Here is a 22,599-nt window from a genome sequence, read left to right on the forward strand (position 1 = left end):
TTAACAAAAAAGCAGAAATATGACACTCAAAGATGAGAACAATCAAGAATTCCTCCCATCCCAACGGCAGACAATAAAAATACAGAGTTTAAAAAAAAAATTAAATGAGGGCAGGGAGGGACAATTAAAATAAAGAGAGACAACAAAACAATGCAAAGGGGAAATGCAACTAAATTAATTACTTAACACTCACCACCACAATACCTCCACCCAGACATAGACATACACACACATACAGAGATTGGAAAAATTCTAAATGCAATGCCCCCCCCACCACACACACACACACACACACACAAATAAATAAATAAATAAATAAAATAGATAAACAAATAAAAGCACACCAAACAGCCAGTCAGAAATGGAGAGGTTGGAGTGGACTGATGGGCAAAGGACTGAGGTAGAGGGAGCTAAATATCAGGAGTGGGAGCTAAAGAAGGAATTACATGTCTGGCTCTTTATTCTGACTTTACAAGCTGTGCTCCATAGTGCATGGATGTGTCTGAAGAACTGCACAGGGCTGACAAGCATCAAGCATAGAATCCTTTGAACAACATGATGAATAAAACATTTACAATCCATATACTGGGAATATCATAACACATGACACATGGGAGGGATTTCTATCTTGGCATTAATGTGAAGACCAAGGTGACAACAGTTAACAAATATATTAAATTCGCTCCATGGTCAGTTATTTCCCTCTCTAACAAAATACTATCATTGGGATCTAGTACCCTGACAAAATATTGCAACACATATCAGAATACAAAGACACTAATGCTACATCAGAATTCGTTAGCATGGACCCTGAGCTCAAACAGAATTCCATAAAAGATAATGGGACTGTGCCCAGATACAAGGGTCTGCCTTAATGCAGAATCCCAGTGCAGAAACTGAGCCTTAGTAACGTAATATTGGCCCAACCAAAGTGTGGCAACACTTCAGTTTTACTCAGCTAAAAACTAAAGATAATGTTCAAATCCTGTTGGAATGGAGTTATTACGTTTCACACCGTGTACACAATATAAATTAGGTTTTCAAAGAATACTTCATGTGTAATAAATGTTTTCATAATAATAATAATACAATTGACTGTGTGGAAAAATGATGATTATGTGATTGTTCATGATACTTGATTTAGGGTTTTTTAAAGATACATTTGTTTCGAAACACTCAAAAAAATTGTTGTAAAGAACAGCTAAGATTTATTCCCGCCCCCTTTTTAAGTGTCATCATATTGCAATTATGCAAACGGAGAGTGGAAAATCTATATTTCTGGCGTATGTTTGAACCCTTTGGCGTAAAATGGTCCTCATGTTACTCACCTTGATCTCTTTCATGCCATGTCCGACTCCCAGCAGCTGGTGAATTTGGAGAGGGGTAAAAGTCTCCGGTTGGGCTTGGCTCCATATTTTCATCTATGGAAATAGTTTTGGGTCTCTTGCTGTTGAAATAACAAAGGTGTTGGTAGTAAGACTTACATGCCGTTAGCATTGGTACTGCAGAGGCTATAAGGATGTAAGCAATTTTTTCAACACTGAGAGCAATTAAAAGAAAAACCATGAAAACAAATGTTAAGCCTGACCTCAAGCATAGGTCACACAGGTGTGTTCTTAAACAATGGTGTGTGCATTGTAGAAAAATATTTACATTATATAGTTGGCATGTGAGCATAATACACAAAAAACCCACTATGGGGAGAATTTTCAATCTCTGCACTTTCTAAGTCTGGCGGCATTTAAGACCGTGGCCAAACATCAAAAACCTGCAACCTGCTGTAAAAGGGTCACGTCACTAGAATGTTAAATTCTATATATAATTCATTTCAGGCAAAGAAAAGTAATGGAGGAGTGTTTCTGCGCCCCAGATAAGGTCAGCCAGGTAAAACTTCAACAGCTCAGAATATGCTAGTAGAAGGAAAGCTTACTTTACCCACCCCACCAGTTCAGTGTACCGAGTTACTTTTCAGTGAGGCCTGCCCTGAAACACAGTCTTTTAATTTTTCATTTGTTTAATTTAAAATGAAAGGTCTGCATTTCAAACTCCATCATTCAAAGAAATTCACTTCACTTCAATCTAGTCAGAGAAGACAAGTTTCTTCTTATCAACGCATTCTGAAACTTCTCAGAATAAGCAAATTTCCAAAGGAAGATGGGAAACCAGGTATGAAGGTTGGATAATATTTTGACAATACTGTGAAATAATAATAACCTTGTCGGTAATTATTTCATCCACAGAGCTATAACTGTTCTGCCTGAGTCAGTCAGTAGTGTTAAATGTACCCCTTCTTCCTGCAAGTGTAAAATCTCTGTGTATAACTGAGCAGTTTTAAAACACATTTCTGTTCTTCTAATAGACCACTAGAATGTGGCTTCCTCTTTTAGACTACTAGAAAGTAGTTTCAAAAACTAGAGTGGAGTGGTATCATTTGTAACACTCTTCCCATTTACAGGAAGATATTCTTACACCATGAGTTTATTATCTACATATAATTTATAAAAATATACATACTCAAATTTATAAAAGCAACAAGAGCTTATACAATATTACACTTTCTTTACAATATTATTGAATTGCTTTTCCCATATCATGAACCCTGACTTCACATATCCAGACAACCAATATTTTTGCCAAACACTAATATTTACTCTTTTAAGAATATATTTACCTGCTTGGTGGAGAGGACAGTGACCTCTGTAGATTTACACCCGAATTCATATCATGGTAGTATGGCTGGCTCGGAAGCTCTCCAATCGGGAAGTTCACTCCAGTTCCCTGGGTAATAGGCGCTGAAGAATACATTATTAAGAAGAGTCTAAACTAATCTCTAAATTTTTGACCATTCTTTCAATTTTAACATTTAAAAAATCTTGACATTATTAAATGTATAACTAGTTTTCTGCCTATTGAAGAAATCAAGTACAGTCAAGTTCTGTTCGTGTTTACATACCTTAAAAACAAATTAACTGCTCCCTCTGCCTTCCCCCCAAAAAAATTTCTGAACATATATGCAGTTTTATTACTGTATATTATTGTTTTATCATAGATAATGTGGAAATCATGAATGGGAAAAAGTGAGAAAGATGGAGATACAAAACTGAACATGTTGTAAAAGGGCGTGAACTAGATGACCAGACACCAAATGTGAAAAACTGGGACTGGGGGTAGAGGGTAATTGGAGCCTATATAAGAAAAAGACCCAAAAATTGGGACTGTCCCTATAAAATTGGGACATCTGGTCACCCTAGCATGAACATCCCTGGTCGCCTATTCATGCCAGAAATAGCTTTATACGGAGAGAGCATTGCACTGGTAAATTTGCTTTCGCCTATGATGAAAGATATTGTTTTGTGTACACTCTTATCTTTACCTTTGTGTACTGTCTGTGCACTGAGCATTTTAACTTAAAAAATAATTGACTGTTGTATAACTTATCTGAAGGTTTGAACTTTTCTAACAATTACAGCATACTTTTGTTGTGGCTTGAGGTTAAACAAACACAGGGGATGAAGTCCCACAGAAACCACATACTTTTAAATTTATTATTAGGAGGGCATTATGAGTAACACTGAGAAGCAGAGGATTTGGCAACAACATAATCTTGATTTTTTTTAGATATGACCAAATGATTAAAACTGTGTGTGTCTGAGTTGCTCAGACAACACACCTCATGAGCATGTGAAATCTGTATTTCACATATGCAAATCCCCAATTTTTGAAAGAACATTCAGTGTTGCACATGACTAACTTGGATGGGCATAAAAAGTGCATTTGCCTTAATACACGGGGAATAAAGTGCACTCAGATACACATGAGTAACTCTTATTTAAATTGGTTTCAGAATAGCAGCTGTGTTAATCTGTATTCGCAAAAAGAAAAGGAGTACTTGTGGCACCTTAGAGACTAACAAATTTATTTGAGCATCAGCTTTCGTGAGCGACAGCTCACTTCATCGGATGCACGAAAGCTTATGCTCAAATAAATTTGTTAGTCTCTAAGGTGCCGCAAGTCCGCCTTTTCTTATTTAAATAACAGTTGATGTCAGTGGGAGTTATGCACACAATTTGGTCCCAAAACTCAGTGCTAAGATAAATAATGAGCAATTTTATTGAATATGTTCCATGCACACCTCATCTCACATCAGTCTTTTGGTGGGGTACTTAAACTGACTTTATATAAATTAGTCTTGATTTACAGAGATGTGAGGTCAGAATCAGGTCTTTAGCTTTGCTGAACTAATTAAAACTCACAGGGTGTCCTATCCTAGCGCGAACTAGCACTAACGTAAAATTTGCAGCAGACAGTTTGGGGAGGTTCTCTCTCATCTTTGGTTGTCCCAGAGTCTTCATCTGGAGTATGGAAAAGACCTTCCTGGAACATTCAACCACGGTAGTTTTAGTTAAAAACTCCATATTCATCACTGTTGTTTCTAAACAAGTTCTGAATTCATATTTTTTGTTCACTCCTTTCCAAATGAATTCTTAAACAGAAAGAAATGAACAGAATTTACATTAAATTACAAGAAGGAAGTATACCAAAACCAGGAGTAAATAAAAACAATATCTGGATTATAGATTATTCTTATACCATATTAAGATTTTCTATGAATTCGTATGTATGTGACACAGAGAGAGAGAGAGAGAGAGAGAGAGAGAGAGACTCTGACAGAGACTACCATGGTCTACATTCAATTAGTTATACTCCCTATTCTTGCTATGATGTAACTGTCCTTCAAAGTCATGAGATTGGAGCAAAGTAAAAGAAAAGAGACATCTGATGGTTTAGCAGAATTCCAAAGATGTACAGAGGATAGAATGATGGGGAAAAGTTGCAAGTGCATGAAATAACTTGTTTCCTTATCTATGGTAATTTTATTGAGATCACTTCATTGAGCCATGCACAGCAAATAGATTTAAGTTCTTAATAAGATGCTTGATTCAGAATTTGAAAAAAGAAACAAAGCCTTTTACCTGTTTTATTATAAATGTATGCAAGATACACTGTGACATCATGCACAAATTTAAAAGCATTTTCTTCTTGTCTTAGGGCCCGAAGCAAACTCCATTACAGCGAAAGGAGAGCCTTCAATTGACTTCAGTGGACCATGGATTAGGCTTTTTGCATGTGTAAAATCATTAAATACAGTGTGTTAACTTACTTCTGGACACTCTTACAAGTTCTGACACATTGAAGACTCCAGATTTTACAAAACTATCCTCAAGGTACCCTGAAAAAGATCATAATACTGTTGTCAATTACCTTACTTAGAAAGACAAAAATATATACACCATCTAATAGCAGAATCAACAAAGAAAAGTCCAAAAATTAGGCCAAAACATGATGATAGCAGTTCACAGGATGGGATGAGAGTTGAAATCCAGACTGTTGTATGCAAAATTGAGATTCCATACAAGAGATTCCTCAACATATCAATGGAAATTAACAACCAATATATTGAAATTATAGTTAACCAACTGGGGAAAGTATATAATAACCTCCTTTCATTGTTCTTTTCTATTTGACTGACAGTATCAAAATAAGAAGAGACTGGAACACTTTCTGTTGGATCAGGCAATTTGGTAATGAGACATTAAACTATCTATCTCTGCTGGGTAAGTTTTTGGTTTGGAATCTAGACCAAGATGGCCGTGACTACAAACTTTAGGACCTGATTCTTCCCCTTTGAAATCAATGTGAGTTTTGCTCTTGACTCAAATGGGAGCAGGGCCTTTTAGCTGCTCTGTGGCCAATGTGAAATCTGTTGGGTTTGTTAGGTATTTATCTAGAGGTCAAAACCACATATTTAACAGTCTAACTTTAGGCACCCATGTTTGAAAATTTTGGCTTCTATATATCTGTTTATATGCAGAGAGAGAGAGAGAGAGGGAGATGATTCTCTCTCCCCACCACTGAAATGTGGTCATGACAGGAAATGATGCAGTGAAACAACAGCTAATATCAAACTCAAATTAGCACCACCCATGTGATGAAGCTACAAGATGTAGAATCAAGAAACCAAGGTTTTCTTTGGAAGTCTTCTATCCAAGTACTAACCAGGCTCACCCTGCTTAGGTTGAGATCACATGGGATCACAGCCTTTGGAGGTACAGATGCAACCCCTCAAGCTTGTCATTAGATTTACAGAAGGTCATAATCCACTTGTAACATGTATGTAGCTCCCGTTAACATTATTAGGAATTATGCCTGTGCACAGAGGGAGAATACCTTACATTTTACTCTGTACTGCTTAATATAGTCTATACAAAAGAACCTGTTCTCCCTTTTCAATTAAAAAATGTATTTTGCCCCAGATGTTTTTTAAATTTTACATACATCATCATCATTCACATTCTATATGGCACTGTATAAAGCCAACAGCATATATAAGTGAGTGCTCCTAAAAAAAATTTTCCCAGTAGGTAAGGTATTAGCAGCATTCCCTATGTTTACCATGGATAATACCACTAACACAGTCAATATCTTACATAACAGTAAAATTTTAAAAACCAACTTTTAAATGTATCCATTGCAGATCATAGTTGGTGGCGATCAAATTATCTGGAATGTGTGTAATGTGATAAGAGTTGACAACTCTCCGTTAATATATCTTATAGGAACCTAGTACTTTCCACCTTCAGGTAAGTTAGCAATACATTAAAGTGCTGCTAAAGTCAGGAAAGTAACTGTAAAAGTGGCACACTTTACTCCCTGGGTGCATTTGCAGTAATGGTGCTTATTTTTCTTTTAGGGCTGGGAAGCTTTTACTACTTTTTACTCCTGCTAGCAGTGGCTGAGTGGTTAACATGTTGACTACAATCCTAGAGGTTACAGGTTTGAATCTTCCTTGATTTCACACTGAAAAGCCACCTCTAGTAAACCCAGCCTCAAAATGGGTGCCTGATCCATCAGGTTAGGGCAGTCAAAGGTGGTCAGATTAGATGCTGGCCTCATCACTCCCCTTGCATAATACTGCCTATGAAATTGACATGCGTTACCCTCATCAGTCTGATGACCCATTGGCTTTGGGGAACTTTGACTCCTGCTAGCTCTGAAAGACAGCTGAACTCTATTCTGGCTTACGTAAGGGCAACCAAATAGTTAACCATTGCACGTGTAAAGAGTGCACTTCACAGGGCAAGCTGAGAAGAATTAACACATCCAACTGAGCTCAAACTGTATTATGTAGGCCTATCATCTTTGCTATACTATTTGTTACACCTACTAGCCAGGGTGAAAAACAGCATATAGCCACACTTTAAAGGAAATTAATTTCAAATGGTAAAGATACATGGACCAATCAATCTCAAACTTCAGAGCTGAAGACCCATTGTCAGTGAGTATCATTGGAATACACAGCCACGCACCAAGCATTCCCTAACACTGTCATGATGTTTCAATTCTCAAGTTACATCAATATACGTCCCTGCATCTCTTTATTGCCATATGTGACGAAACAGCCCTGTAGGTCTTTCCTTCTTGCCAAGCTACTTCCTTCTACCCCCCATTCTCCCCCTTTTCTCTTCTGACAGCTCCTCTCTGTTTCCCTGCTCCTTCCGAGCTTCTCCCACTCCCCTGAATGCTAGAGGGAAAGTATTTTTGTCATCTTACTCATCACGAGGGCCCTACCAAATTCACGGCCATGAAAAATGCATCATGAAATCTGTGAAATCTGGTCTCCCACTGTGAAATCCCTTTTGTGTGCTTTTACCTTATACTATACAGATTTACAGGGGGAGACCAGTGTTTCTTAAACTGGGGGTCCTGACCCAAAAGGGAGTTGCAGGGGGGTCACAAGGATATTTTAGGGGGTTTGTGGTATTGCCACCCTGACTTCTGTGCTGCCTTCAGAGCTGGGCGGCTGGAGAGCGGCGGCTGTTGGCTGGGCGCCCAGCTCTGAAGGCAGCGCCCCATCAGCAGCAGTGCAGAAGTAAGGGTGGCAACACCATGCCATGCCACCCTTACTTGTACGCTGTGACCTTCAGAGCTGGGCGGCCAGAGAGCGGCAGCTGCTGACTGAGGGCCCAGCTCTGTAGGCAGCAGCGCAGAAGTAAGGGTGACAATACCATACCATGCCATCCTTACTTCTGTACTGCTGCTGGCAGCAGCTCTGCCTTCAAAGCTGGGCTCCCGGCCAGCAGCCACCACTCTTTCGCTGCCCAGCTCTGAAGGCAGTTCCACCATCAGCAGCAGTGCAGAAGTAAGGGTAGAGGTACCAGAATACCCCTCCAATAACCTGCTGACCCCTCCACAACTTATTTTTGGTCAGGACCCTTACAATTACAACACCATGACATTTCAGATTTAAATAGCTGAACTAATGAAATTTATTATTTTTTAAATCCTAAAACCGTAAAATTGACCAAAATGGACTGTGAATTTGGTAGGGCGCTACTCATCACTGACTGCTTAGGAGGAGGAGGCATTCTCTCGTTCATCTTCTGCCCGCATCCTACCCTCTTTAGTTTCTGTTGGAAGGAAAGGAGGGAGTATCCTCTCAAATCCTTATTTCCCTCTGTGATAGAGAGTAAATAATTTCCTTTCTCTCCCACTTTCCTTTTTAATATTACAATGGGCAACTTGGACAAAGGGTACACAAAATGTTCCAACATTTGCCGTCTTTCCCTCCCCAGCCTCTCTTTCCTTTTCCTGCTTCCTTTTTTCTTAGAAAGTGTCGAGTGAATTGAGGAAGAGAAAGAAGGTCTAACAAAAGTGAGAGAAACATCCTTTGTTTGTTTCTCCCTAGACAGAAAGTTGATTGGCAACATGTTAAAATCAAGTTCAGAAAACAGTAGACAACCTTTTAATCCCCAAAAGGGCCAGACTGCGGTCCAGCCCTACAAAGTTGGTCAGGAGGATAAGGGGAAATACACCTTCTCCCACTCCCTTCCCAGCCTCCCCACATCTCAGTTTCAGGCACAGAGGGACAGAAAGCAGTGTTGCCAACATCTGTATTTTTACTGTAATATGATTTTGGACCTCTTGCAATGATGTGGCAAGCTTTGGTTCTCATGCTATCAAGTCAAGAGATCACGAGTCCTGGGTCCCGGATCCACCACTGACTCCTGTTAATATTTTTCTTCCCTTCACAGCCTTTATTCTGAGCCAAGGTCTCATACTGGAACTCATAAAACGCAAAAGATCATTTCAGGCAGAGCTGGGGAAAAAACCCAACTCTCATCCACTTTGCTACAGTCTTTCAAAAGGAACATGGCAACTTAGATTTGCTTCCGTAATTCGTATTAACATACCGTGACTTTGTCTCATGTTTCAGCAGTTCAGCCACATAAGGTTTATGACTCTGCTAATGCTCTGCTAAGGGCTTGTCTTCCCTGCAGTATAGAGCAGTGGTCTCCAAAGCAGGGGGTGCACAAGACAATCGTTTGGAGGGCACAGCAGGAGGAGCACCGCCAGCGTGAAAGAGCGGCGCGGCAGGAGGAGCACCACCGGAGGAAAAAAAAGGGGGGGGGCGGCCCTGAGTCCTCTGGCCCGTGGAGGAGCAGGGGCAGCCGCGCAGCCAGCGGCCAGAAAGAAGCGGCACTTTCCCCTTCAGGCCAGGGCCCCGGGGCCCCCTTAGCCCAGGGCCCTGAAGCCCCTCCATTCTGGGTGGCCCTGCCTGCCGGGGGGGGCAGCTCCCAGAATCGTGGCCACGGGGGTGGTGCTGTGCTGCCCAGAGGCACCTGCACACCCCCTGCACCAAACAGGAGCTGCCCCAGGTAAGTGCTCTGCACCTCCTGCCTGCCCCAGCCCTGAGCTTCCTCCCGCGCCCCAGCCCTGAGCGCCCTCCCACACCCTAACTCCCTCCCAGACCCCGCACCCCACCCTGAGCGCCCTCTGTTTCACAAAGTGTTAAACCAAGATTTTCAGAAATAATAAAGCATATTCAATCACATTCCTCTCACTAAAAATATTATTAATAATAATATTTTTTTTAGTGAGCATAAAGGTTTTTTGTACCGTTAAAAGAAAAAAATATTTTAAAAAATTGTTTATTTCATCTTTAGCCCATCATTTTTTAATTTCTATTTTTTGTGTGTTTTATAATTTACACAATATATTAGTACAGTAGTACATGTATATAATTTATACATAAATAAATATACATATATTGGGGGTGCGTGCTCAAAAAATTTTTACTGATAGGGGTGTGCGATCAAAAAAGTTTGGAGACCACTGGTGTAGAGGAAGGTACAACTCAAGTGTTGTCCCTAATCTGACTCCCAGGCACACACAAAAATCTCTAGCTCAAGTGGTGCTTTAAATTCAAGCCCACTTGGCCTGTCAGGAGGTGTAGGTTAAAGTCTGAGTGTTGCTGACGCTCAAGCTAGGAACGCAGTGGGGATTCAGCTCCTCTCTGCCGCTAATCCAAACATTGTGTGCGGCTGAGGAGCTGTTTTGCAGTGTGGCTGCTCTCACTCAAGCAAGGCTAACTTGAGCGGAGATAACTTGAGTGAACACTGCAATAAAGACAAACCCTAAGGCAGCTGGTTCTTTAGCTGCCACATCACAAACTCACCTCCATGCTTTGCACTACATTTTAAGCAACATGCACTGAGCAGAGAGTGGGTAAAGAGAGAGCAAGGAATAGGCAGAGTCTTGACTCCACACATCACAATACACTGACTCAGCACAAAGGGAAGGTGGAAGGGAGTAATCTGCTATGGGTAAGGGGCAACATCAGATTACTTCCCTCTGCAAGTGAGGCAAGAGCAGAGAAGGAATTGTGATTCAGTGGCACAGAGACTCACCACCCTTTACAGAGAGTTGTCCATAAAGGCACAAATCAAGCCCCTACATTGCAAAGTGACAACCCAGCTATCTTCCACCCCGGCTAGTAAGCTTAAATCCTCAGCAAGCTGAAAATAATTACACATACACACTTTGCCTGGCACTAAGAAACTGAAATAAAACAAAGATTTTAGCCCCCTGAAGCAACTTAAAAAACAGACTGAAATTTCTCTATTTAATAAGACATAAAATATTGTAAAAAGCGTGGCGGTAAAACAAAGCCATACTAAATATTTGATTTTACAGGCACTGTGTTACATTAGGTTTCATACTCCACTCCAAGCATTATGTTCTAGCACGCAAGGTGGATTCCAATGGTGCCTCTGAGTATAGGAAAAATAAGCACAGTTTGTTTAATTCCAGTACCAGTAGAGTTCAGTGGATTTAACTAGTTAGGAAGTAAATCCACTGTGGATATGTTATAGAACAGTTCTTAGCTTCCAGATACGAGATTCAAAAATATTTTGTGTTATTAAATTGTTTTAATTTGCTGCAGAAGCAGGCACTATAAATATTAGCACTACTTGCATTACTGCAGGGTTTGTATTAGTCACGGACCAACATCCACCAGTCAGATGCTGTACAAACACACAACAAAAAGATAGTATCTGCCCCAAGGAGCTTACAATCTAACTATAAGACAAGAGACAACATATCGATACAGACAGAAAGACAGGGGAGTACAAGTAAACAATAAGACAATATTGGTCAGCATGATAAGCAGTGGTCTCAGCGCACCAGGAGCCTAATCATTGTCTAGGTTTTTTTGTAGGCATCAGACGAAAGGAGGGTTTTGAGAGAGGATAATGCATTAGTTTTGTGGATGTTTATGGGAAGCTCCTCCCAAGTGGGAGAGTGAGTCTGGGAGAAAGAATGACAGTGTTATCTGAGAATGTGACAAGTGAACAGTGGAGCCTGTCATAATGGGCTGACTAGAGGTGAGGTTAACATCTAGATAGCAAATGAGAGTTGATAGCTAGGGCGGAAACAGGCCATAAAGGGCACTAAAAGTGAAGGCAGCTTATGTTTGATGTGAGAGAGAAGGGGGGATGTAAAGAGGGAGATGACATGGTCAGAGCGACAGGGTAGGAAAACAACTTTCCAGCAGCATTCTGAATGGATATGAGCAGGTCACGACTGGATCTGTCAAGGCCAGAGAGAAGGGTATTATACCAATCAAGATGCAAGATGATGAGAGCGTGGATGAAAGTTTTATCTGTGTGGACAGATAGGAAAGACCGTATCTTAGAGACTTTATGCAGAAAGAATTGGCAAGATTTGACATATATGCAAGGACCTAGAGAGAGGTTCTAAGTCAAAGATGATGCCCAGGTTATGAGCTTGTCTATGCAACTCATGCAGATGCATTGCCCCCATGCTCCTGGCTCAGTCAGGAAGAGGCCTCCACCACTTTCCCCTGAGAGGACTAGGGAAAGAAGAAGGGCTCATAATTCCTCCCCGACTGGGACTGGCCACAGTGTTTCCCAAATTCACAATAACCAGCATCTGTCCCTTCCTCCTCAGGGCCCTGAGTGGGTCTTTTCACAGCAAGGAAGTAGCAGCGTGGGCTTGGAAGGAAAAATCAGGTCTGTTTTAGTCATGTTGACCTTGAGCTGACAGCTAGACAGCCACAAGCAGGATGACAAAGTTACAGACCATGATATTAGTTTGGAAAGAAGGAGATGGGTCTGGAGCAGAGAGACAGATATATATAAGTCGTCAGCATGGAGATGGTAGTTGAATTTATGTTTGTGGAGGAGAGTACCCAGACAAAGTGGGGAGGGAGAAGAGAACGGGACCAAGGTCCTGTGGAACCTGCTCAGAAATCTGGAGAGCAGATGAGGAGGGTTCTCTAGTCTAAAGGACATACTGAGGAAGTGAATAGAGAAGTCAAAGGAGAACAGAGTCATGAAGCCAAGGGAAAACAAGACTTCAAGAAGAGCATGCTCAACTGTGTCAAAGGTGGCTGACAGGCTAAGGAGGATGAGGATGGTTTTGAGCTTTAGCTAGGAACAGGTCATTGGACACTTTATGAAAGCTGTTTCAGTGGAGCGCAAGCAGCAAAACCTGGACTGGAGAGGGTGTCAGATGGAACTGGAAGAGGAGAACTCCAGACAGTGATATGATAGAAGAAAAATGCAATATGCAGCACTTGAACATTGGAGAACTTTTTATTTTAATAGTGTAAAATACCACCTTTCACCCTGGAATTCTGATCTCCCTACAGAATAGCACTTACTGTTCTTATTTCCATTATAATCTTGTATGCAAGAAAAAGATATACAGTTATACTCCATACAATATGGGGTTATTTTAAATTAAATAATCGCTGAAGCACAGCCTGCATTAACACAGTAAAGATATTTAAATTAAGATTCTTGTTAATTTTTTCTGAATTGCTCATGTATAGAACCTATCATAACACCTTCCCATTCCTCCTTAAAATATTTAATATCTCTTTTGATGTCCACAGTAACAAATGTCAGTCTTTGCTGTTTAAACCTGATATGAACATGTCATTACTAAACCTTCACTTTGCTTGAGAGATAACGTCCTCTGTAGAATTACATTTTATTAATTATCATTATTTTTTAAATTTGACTCTAGTACAAAGAAAGAATCTGCCTGCCAGAAATGTATTTTGTTGTAATCAGTGGGTCAGTCAAAAGAAATACTTCCATAAATTTAAACCAGTTTGCTGGATTTTTTTTTTCTTTCCTTTTATTTTATGTGGGAGATGTGGAAAACCCGGCTTCTCTCATTACCTTGTTTTGCATAGAAGACATTCCAGAGAAATAGTTTTTCCAAACTTAATACTGCAATTATCAGACTGAGCCATTGTGGATAATGGGCAAAGGGCCAAGAGGTGTATGCACCAACCTTTGGGCAACAGGATCTGAGCAAGTGATCCTAACACAGCCTGTACACATGCAGTACTTGACGGCAATGTGTTTTCTCTAACTTTTGAGAAAGTTCGTCACCTTCACACACATCCAAATGCTGAAATATTGATTCCAGTTTTTAAATGATTAAGATTTAAAAATCCAAATTTTTTGAGGCAAATATATTTTAAAATCATTACTTCTTGCACTAACTTGTGCTATATAGGCCTAGTTCTCAAATGACTTCAAAGCTTACCTGTCATGTCTGGTTTTACAAATCTTTAACCAGGCCTTTTAGTGTCTTTTGATTTAATTATACTTTTATGAATAGAATGCCTGTTTATACTCTGTTGTATACTGTCTAATACCAAAATCTAAAATTACTTCCTGGAATCACGAAACACCATATTTTTTCATTTAAACCATTCTGATGCTGAACAATTCATAAAGAGTAAGTAGGGATCCAATCAATATATTAAAAAGATGTTTTTTTATAAAAATCATAAATATGTCATATCGTGACACGTTTGTGTTTTTTAAAAGGGGGAATGCAAGGTAATATCTGGAAAACTTCTCAGTAAGGGGATCAGTTAGGCTGTGGTGTCACTCTCAAGGGAAGTGAAGAAAGCCCAAGCCTCTGTAAACACTGCACACAACACCAGGAAATGTGCTGTAGGAAGCCCAGAAGGGACTGATTTTATAAAATAGGTAATCTAATATGCTGGATCGCCTAATAGGTCTTTTCTATCTCTACAGCTCGCATGATTTCAACAATTCTTGCCACTTCTATTGCTGCTTTCATCAGAGAATCTGAAAGCCCTTTATAAACATTAAGGGCCAGATTCCTTACCATGAGTAGTACCTCACTGCTCCAGGGAGCCCATTAATTTCAGTGGGACTACTGGTGGTATAAGGTATTACTCAGTGTGAGTAAGGGTGTTGCCAAATAAGCCTGATAACACTATGTAAAATAGGTCATGGTAAATAACATTAATACACTGTACTGCTTATTTCTGATTCTTTTATTAGTGTGTTTTCGTATAGTACAGGAATGAACATTCTCACAAGGAGTCAGAGTTTCTCACAGGACAATGGCGGAGCGGGGAAGGAGAGAAGGGAATGATGCAAATACTGAAGCAGCTAACTACACCAATGTTAGTTGCAGAAGTTGAATGCAGCAGGTCCTATCTACATTACAAATATAATGAAGTCAGGGGATTGGATTACAATATGGCTGTCCCTGACCTGGTTACGTGGTTAAGACTGAGCTTTTACTACACTCTGCAATTGTGTTGTAACAAGGTCAGGGGACAACCAGGTAGTAACCCAGTCCCTTGACCCTCACATTGTAACTGGGCCCCTGACCTGACAGGATTCATAGTATAGTTGGGGTCACACAACAAAACCTTAATATGCTGCTGTAATTTTAAGAAGGGAAAACTCACTTTAATTGAATGACACAGTGCCATCGGATTGATTCCCCTGAAGCCACAGCAAGAAATGCAAAGAGAAGGAATAAAACTTATGTATACAGCATCTTCTGTTCCAAAGGATCTTGAAGTGTTTCACAAACTACAGACACTATTTTAAAAAATGGGTCAATTGGAGCTGGGTGTTTAGCACTTTAAAAATCAAGATTACTGATGTAGTGCCTAAATAAGAATTTAGCAGTCTAACTTTAGGAACCTATTTTTGAAAAATGTTAGACTATGTATCTATAGGACTAGGAATCATTTTACCCACCACATCAATGTGGCCACCTCTGGAGTAAAAATCAATAGCAATTTTACAATACACAGCAACATTATAGAACAGATTAGAAAGTAAGGTACCATAACCAGCTGAAAATATTGGGGGAATTCACAGGCTAAAACTCCTTTTCTTGTGAGAAGTGTCGTGGAATTGATGAAGACTATACATTGTCAAGATCTCATTTTAAAGATGCCACCTCCCAGCTGCACACTGCCCCATGACACCATACTGCAACACAGGTACAGTACTGAGAGATTCAGAGAGAAGAGTATCACCTTCTCAGGGTGTCCTCAGAGAGAGGGAAAAAGGTATGTTCTTGACTTGGGTTAGCTAAATTGGGTTAAAACAGTAGTGAAGCCAGACCAACTCACGTTTTAACTTGGGTTAGCAGTGTGAGTTAAAGCCTAGGTTAAACTTGAGCTGCTAACCCAAGTTAATAGCCGAGTTGTCATGTCTTCACTTCTATTTTAACCCAGGTTAGCTAACCTGAGTTGAGAACGTACCTTTTCTCCTCCCTCCCCCCAAGTGAAGATATGCCCTCAATCACTGACATTACCACTTGTAGTATTCTAGGAAGGGAGAGTTTCAAAAAATGTCGAGCCCTGACCACCCCAATCCTTGCAACTTAATTTGAAGCTTAACTTTAAACTGATCAAGATCACAATCCGACATGGTATGGCTGCAGGCACACAGGAAAAAGCAAGCACATACATATTAAAATATCCACTCCCAGGTTGATAAAGCTAAATTCAAAACGGTTCTGATAGCACTTGTTTGTTTAAATAAAATTCTGCCTAAATCCCCAAACTAATATTATGGCATCATTGCCTGCTCAAGAAAAGCTGCTTACAGTGGTGAGGCAAGGGAGTTTTACAATGAAACTTCTCTTCTATTCCTATTAATTAGAGGGTCAATTCCTCACTCACAAGAGGGTAACTTGCAAGACAATAAAAATAAAGCAACCATCTGTGCTCAGAATCACTCAGAACTCAAGGAAATTTGCTGATTAAATTTTGAAAAGACTTGTAAAGGCTGAGATCACCTGTTCTTTAAATTCTGAAGCTGTATGTTATAAAAATGAAATCACCAAATTCTTCTTTCTAAATGGCTAATAATGGAGAAATTATTATACAGGATTTACGGCCTAATCCAGGGGAATATAGTCCCCATGGCTGCTGGCCCAAGGAAGCACTCAGACAGCCTGGTTGGCTCTGTGGCCACAAGAGATATTTGCATATTCAGAGGTTTGCCCAGCCAGCATGAATAGGAATAGAAAGTGGTCTCCATTCCCTCCGTGCCTTCAGGTTTCCCTACAGTCTCCATCTTTCTTGGGTCCTCAAAATTTATTTACAACCCTGCATTTGATTTTATTTCCATATCCCAGGAACTTGGGGAGGAAAGAAGGAAGAGTTAGGTCTTTTGCTATGTTAATATTGCTGGTTATTAATTTATTTATTCTGATTTAACGTTTTTAAAAATTCCCATATGAAAGTTCTTCAGGCCATAGCAATAATTACACTTATAATAACCACTCAGCAGTATTGATACTAATGTACAAATAAATCAACTCTGCAAGCCAGCAGCCTTAACTAACCAAAGAGAGTAACAATTTACCTCATCCAGTAGTCTGTAAGAATGGGAAAACTCCAGAAACGCTTCTATACAGCGGTAGGGAGCCTGGATTCTGTAGTTAAATACTGGAGTTGTCAGGGTTGGTCCTTATATCAACATTTTTATTAATATTTCTGGGTCTTTGGGGCTTTTGACTTCCCTTGGCAATTTTTACATGTCTCACATATGAACTTAATGGAGGATCATGTCCTTTCTCTTCAGTGCACACTTTCTCTTCTGCATGTCTCTGTATGCATTGCAATGGACAAGGGCTTGTGGTCTGGCTCATTTACCTAAGGTTGCTTTAGGCTATGAATCCAATACAAAGAGAAAGAAAGAGTGGGTGGCAAGGGGCTTTAACAGTTCTGTATACTACAACAGTGTTCAAATTCATAACTGGGGACCAAGAGAGTCTCTGACTTGGGTGGGGTTCATCTGTCTCTTTGGATATTGCAAAATTATCCCTGCAGAGAGGTGACCTTTAAAACTAGACTCATAAAGAGACTCCTTAAGAACAAGTTTGGTGCTTTTGAAATGTACCACATGAAAGATATTGAAAAATAAAACTTAAAGGAGGACACCCCTGGAATCCTACTACAAAAGCTACATACCACTCCCACCGCAAGCTACACAATCTTAACACTGTATTATACTATCAAAACATTCAGTGTATTTTTAGGAATATATTTTAAAGAATTCCAGCAAGTGCACTTAATGGTCTTTTGTTTGGCAAGTGGTGTTGCCCTCCCTCCTTGGTTAAGAAGGCAAATTACCAGACACCCTAAAGAACGCAGTAGTCTAGCCAAACCTAGAAAAACCCATTCTTAATACCAACAGCCTCGCCAGCTACTGCTCAGTTTCCAACCTCCTTTTTCTTGGCAAAATCCTTAAGAAAGTAGTGGCATCCAAACTCTAACACCACCTAATCTCTGCCAACATGCTGGCTCCTTCATATCCAGGCATCAGATCAAAACATGATACAGGAATGGACCTTCTGGCACTGATGGTCAACATTCTCCTGGCCTTGAACAGAAATCAAACCTCTATGCTTACATGCTCTGTGGCCTTTGACACAATGACTATATGGTGCCAATGAAACACATTTGAGGTTTAATGGCAGTGGGACAGCAGTTATTCCTCTCTGAAAAATCTCATAATGATGAACCTCTCCTCATTACCTCGTACAGTCTTGTAGAGTCCCACAAACCTCAATGCTTTCTTCCCTCCTCTTTAACAACTACGTAAGACGCTATGGGGAAATCATGCAATGCTCATGAGTTCACGTATCATCAATGTGCAGACGACACCCAGATGTATGCCTGCCCAACCCTCCTCTGTAGTCAGAGCAAAGGATTCAAGTGAGGCAAGATATAGCCTTCTATTTTTCAGGGACAGCTAGTTCATTTACAGGAGCACTCCCTCCCTACAGTCACCTAAGTCCACCCCTCCATATTGCAGAAGTTTGAGAGGGGCAGGTTTGTTTGTTATTTTCCCTTCCAAGCCAGATCAACCTTTCCTCTGGCTAGGCTGGCCTGCCATGGTGCCAGCATCCATGACTCCCTGAGGACTGCACAACTTGGTCATGGACATTTATTGCTGGATTATGTCCACAGTTGTAACTGAGATAAGTACAGTGAACTTATTCAGTGTAGGATCACCTGAAACCAAAAAGAAATGATACCTACAAAAATTATAGCCTCATATTGACTGGTCACAAAAAGTGTAGTTAATGCTGAGTTCCCCGTTTTCCTTTTTCCATTTGCTCTTGGCTAAAAGATCATCCTTAACTTCACCTCTTTTGCACATAGGTATTCTTTCTCTATATCATTATATACTGTCATGTAATACAATGTAGTCTATGTACAGATATGGATCCAAGCCTTAATTTTCATTCTTAAAACTATTATTTTACATGATGCTGAGGTGATGTTGGTGGAGTAAGGGAAGAAGGCAGAAGAGAATGTAGAGAGCAGGAAAGGAATAGGTGTCAAGGCCGGGAGACACCTATGACGGGGGAGATCTTACGCTTGCAGGAACATCTCCCTGCTGATTCCCTAGTTATTTCTTATGTGACGGCAGCAATGGCTCTTAGCCTGCACTATAGGTCTCATAAACTGGGAGTGTATAGACTGTCAGTCCTAATTCAGCCTTCTGCCCTTGACCAGGAAGCAAGTCCTCAGCTGTTTCAAACTCACCTTCACAGAGTCATTATCTTGTAAGAGTAGATAGCTTTACTTTACCTTTTATAAGGTAGGGACTTTTCCGTCTTAAAATTAGACATAAGGACGACTAGTTACAACACTCTTTTTACACTGGTTTCTATACTAACAGTCTATTATTATAATTTTGTTAGGGTAGAAATGATAGGCCACAACTAGAGATGAAGGCCCCATTCTGCAAGGTGCTGCACAATACAATAAAATGAACCTGTGTCCCAAAGAGCTCTCAATCATGATACTTTATACATTAATATTTGATCATACAGATCAGTTTTATTTGAGATAACACCTTTGCTTTCTAACAATGTGCCCAACATGTCTATAATCACTTCACAAATGTTTATTTTTCTTTGAAAACAAAATTCTTATTTTTCAGCATACATGCAGAGTCTGTATTAAACCATAGCACACAATAGTACATACAGTCATGTAAGCTTGTAATACAAATTCCACTTTGTGATTGACATATGTTGTGTTTTATGATAAATAATGCCATGACATAATAATGGCTACATAAGCAGGATGAGATAAAGTCAATCATTTGTCTTTAAATCTGTACTTCCTGACGTTTGTATTGCCTGATTTCTCAACCTTAATGTTGCATTAATTAATTATTAATTATTATTATTATTATTATTATTATACAAACACATACACAATAAATATATTTAAAATGGCAGATGAGTATTACAAAAACATTTGGATTCTCTCTGGAGCTTGCACAAATAGATTATTAAAACATAATCTTTATTAGAGACTAAACTATTTTTTGAAGGCTCAACAATTTGAGTTTTGGAAAATTCCAACTTTCTTCCAGGAAAATAAAGTAAAGGACTTAGAAGAACTTTCCATGCTGTTGGAATTTAAGCTTTTTTGTTGTTGCTTTTGCATTTTTAAAGCACTACACAATATAATTTGTGCTATAATCATATTTTGTAGTGAAATAAAAAACAAATCAGATATCCCACAAAATTTGGAGGGAAACAGTATCAAGGTCTCTCAAAAAAAGTGGCTTCAAACTTTAATGTAAACCAAAATGATCCTCAGCTAGAAACCTATATCCATATTAAAGAAATCTCATACTATAGAGGTACTCTGCTTTGTAAATTTTAAAAAATTACAGATTATCCTGTATTTATTTTTTTGTTTTTTATGTTATATAATCAATTTGCTTTTGCTTTTTTTTTTAACATTATATAACCAGGAATTCTCCCATTTTACTGCAACATGCTACAAGAAGCTTTAATCAACACCTAATACTAAACTATTTCAGAGTTTCCAGTGTAGGTTGTTGCTCCTCATCTGCATCCAGAAAATATGTATGTACATGCAACATTCCAACATCACCCAGCTAGCTCTTAATCAGATTGATGCTGGCATTCACTCAGTTATTAGAAAAAAAGCAAATGACATTAACCCTAAATTCATTCCAGACAGACACCTTTGCTAAGGGCCGAAATAAGAGGATACAGTAATGCTTCACTTGGAGGGGTGTCTCTCATGACCAACAAAGAAAAATGCTAGGGAGAGGAGGACTCTAACATTATTTGTGTTGTCTTACCCTGTGAATAATTATACAAAAACAACGTTATTTAAAAACCAAGATTGAAGCTCTGAAGCAGATTTACCAGACTTTGGATGGAATAGCTCATTCTCAGCCCTAGAATGACTATATCAAAATATTTAGTGTTTAGCCTAAACAATGTGGAAGGCAAAGTCTAGTGTTGATTTTCTTTTGATTCCTTTATTTTTAGTGAAATTCTCGTGGAGACAATTCACATATAATCACTGGAATCACTTAAAAGAAACCCAACTACTAACAATGGAGCTTTTAAAACTATTGTGAGTTGACAACCTTGTATATAAGCTAAGCATATGTATATTTATAATGCATGCATAAAATAAAATTGCAGCAACAAACATTCTTGTAGACTTGGTCACTAACTTTAAAGACAGAGCAATATTGTTATTGCCTTGGTACAGCAATAACTTCAGCCTCTGGAGGCCTTTATCAGAGTACTGAGATTCAGGATGTTGCCTCCTATCCCTTAGCCCAACCCCCACTTCTTAACTTTTAAGAAGCAGGAACAGAAAGAAAAATTCCTGTGATTAAATGAATCTTGATGAAACTACAATCAAGGAATTTGCCACTTCAAAAGAGCTAATATAATCTCAGTGTGTCCTGATTATATGTACTTAGCAGTGCAAAATAGGTTGCTGACCAATTATGCACTCTTTTAACTATTAACAGTAGTATCTTTGTTCTCAAACAATGTTACATTGCACATGTCCTGGAACTCATATTTACCTGGTGGATTCTTGGCAGGATCATTGTGGCTTGGACTTCCTGATTGTCCAGAATCTACAAAGAAATCAAATAAATGTTTTAATAATTTGTTTTGAAAGTATCTCACAACCCTTATGAAGCTTCTTTAAGAACAAAGTATTAATTTAATTATAAGGTCATTTCCCTGCCTTTCTACATGAAGACATTTCTGTAGAAACATACTGTGTGACAGCCAAGTGGTTACATGCACACAGGTCATACAGTATGAGAAAACCAATATTAATGAGAGATCATTGGAGTACTAACCAGAAAAAGGAAAAGAACCAGAAGAGAAAGGCTTAATATTATTTTCAGAGGTGATCAAAGAGGGTGGGTGATCAACCAAAACTGAAGAAGAATGCCCTCCAGGCAAATACTCAGAGCGTAGACATCAACACAGGGGTCAGGAAGAAATACCCTCCATCCTCCCATATGTGCAACCCTGCATAAGTAGCTAGGTGGGTTTGGGTAGCAGGTTTTACATCTTCCTCTGAAACATTTGGTATTGCCACTGTCAAGACAGAATAATGGACTAGGTGGATGATTGGAGTACTCTGATATGACAATTCCCATTTGCTGCTCCTTTCAGGCATCAGGCATTGGTCACTACTGAAGGCAAATTACTCTATCTGATGGCCCAATGGTCTGACTTGATATAGTGCAACTCCTGTGTTCTGGTTCTGCCTACAGTGGGCACCGTGAATGGAACAGATGTAGCATGCCAAAAGTGACAAAAACAAACCCCGCATCCTATCTGCTAGTTATATCCACATTGACATCTACAGAAGAAAAGTAAGTGAAGTGCATTCTGCTCTGGATGTATGTGCATAAGGCATGAAGAGAAGAATACAATCTGATGTATACGTAGCAGATGCTAAGTACAATCCTCATTCATAAAAATGATTATAACTATTCTTTGCTACATTCCCACAGCAGCAATATAAGTTACATCTTCCCTAAACATTTATATGGCTATATTTGGTCAAGAGCCCTCACTCCACCACCACAAAGTATCATTTAC

General features: G+C 39.4%; 1 protein-coding gene across 8 annotated transcripts in view; it reads right to left on the bottom strand.

Annotated features, from left to right (window-relative positions):
• Positions 1–22,599, bottom strand: part of NFIB (nuclear factor I B) — a 227,361-nt gene that overhangs the window by 74,892 nt on the left and 129,870 nt on the right. For all 8 annotated transcript variants that reach the window (XR_012159114.1, XM_073345413.1, XM_073345412.1 and 5 more), the window contains exons 3-6: positions 21,561–21,614; positions 5,162–5,230; positions 2,672–2,792; positions 1,329–1,447 (exon numbers count right to left, since the gene is read on the bottom strand). Coding sequence is in view for 7 of the 8 variants with exons in the window: in XM_073345413.1 (XP_073201514.1) it covers positions 1,329–1,447; positions 2,672–2,792; positions 5,162–5,230; positions 21,561–21,614 (363 nt within the window). In the remaining variant the exon portion in view is untranslated. The remainder of the gene's footprint in view (positions 1–1,328; positions 1,448–2,671; positions 2,793–5,161; positions 5,231–21,560; positions 21,615–22,599) is intronic.

This window comes from Lepidochelys kempii, chromosome 5, assembly GCF_965140265.1.
Source record: "Lepidochelys kempii isolate rLepKem1 chromosome 5, rLepKem1.hap2, whole genome shotgun sequence".
NCBI classification, from domain to species: domain Eukaryota; kingdom Metazoa; phylum Chordata; order Testudines; family Cheloniidae; genus Lepidochelys; species Lepidochelys kempii.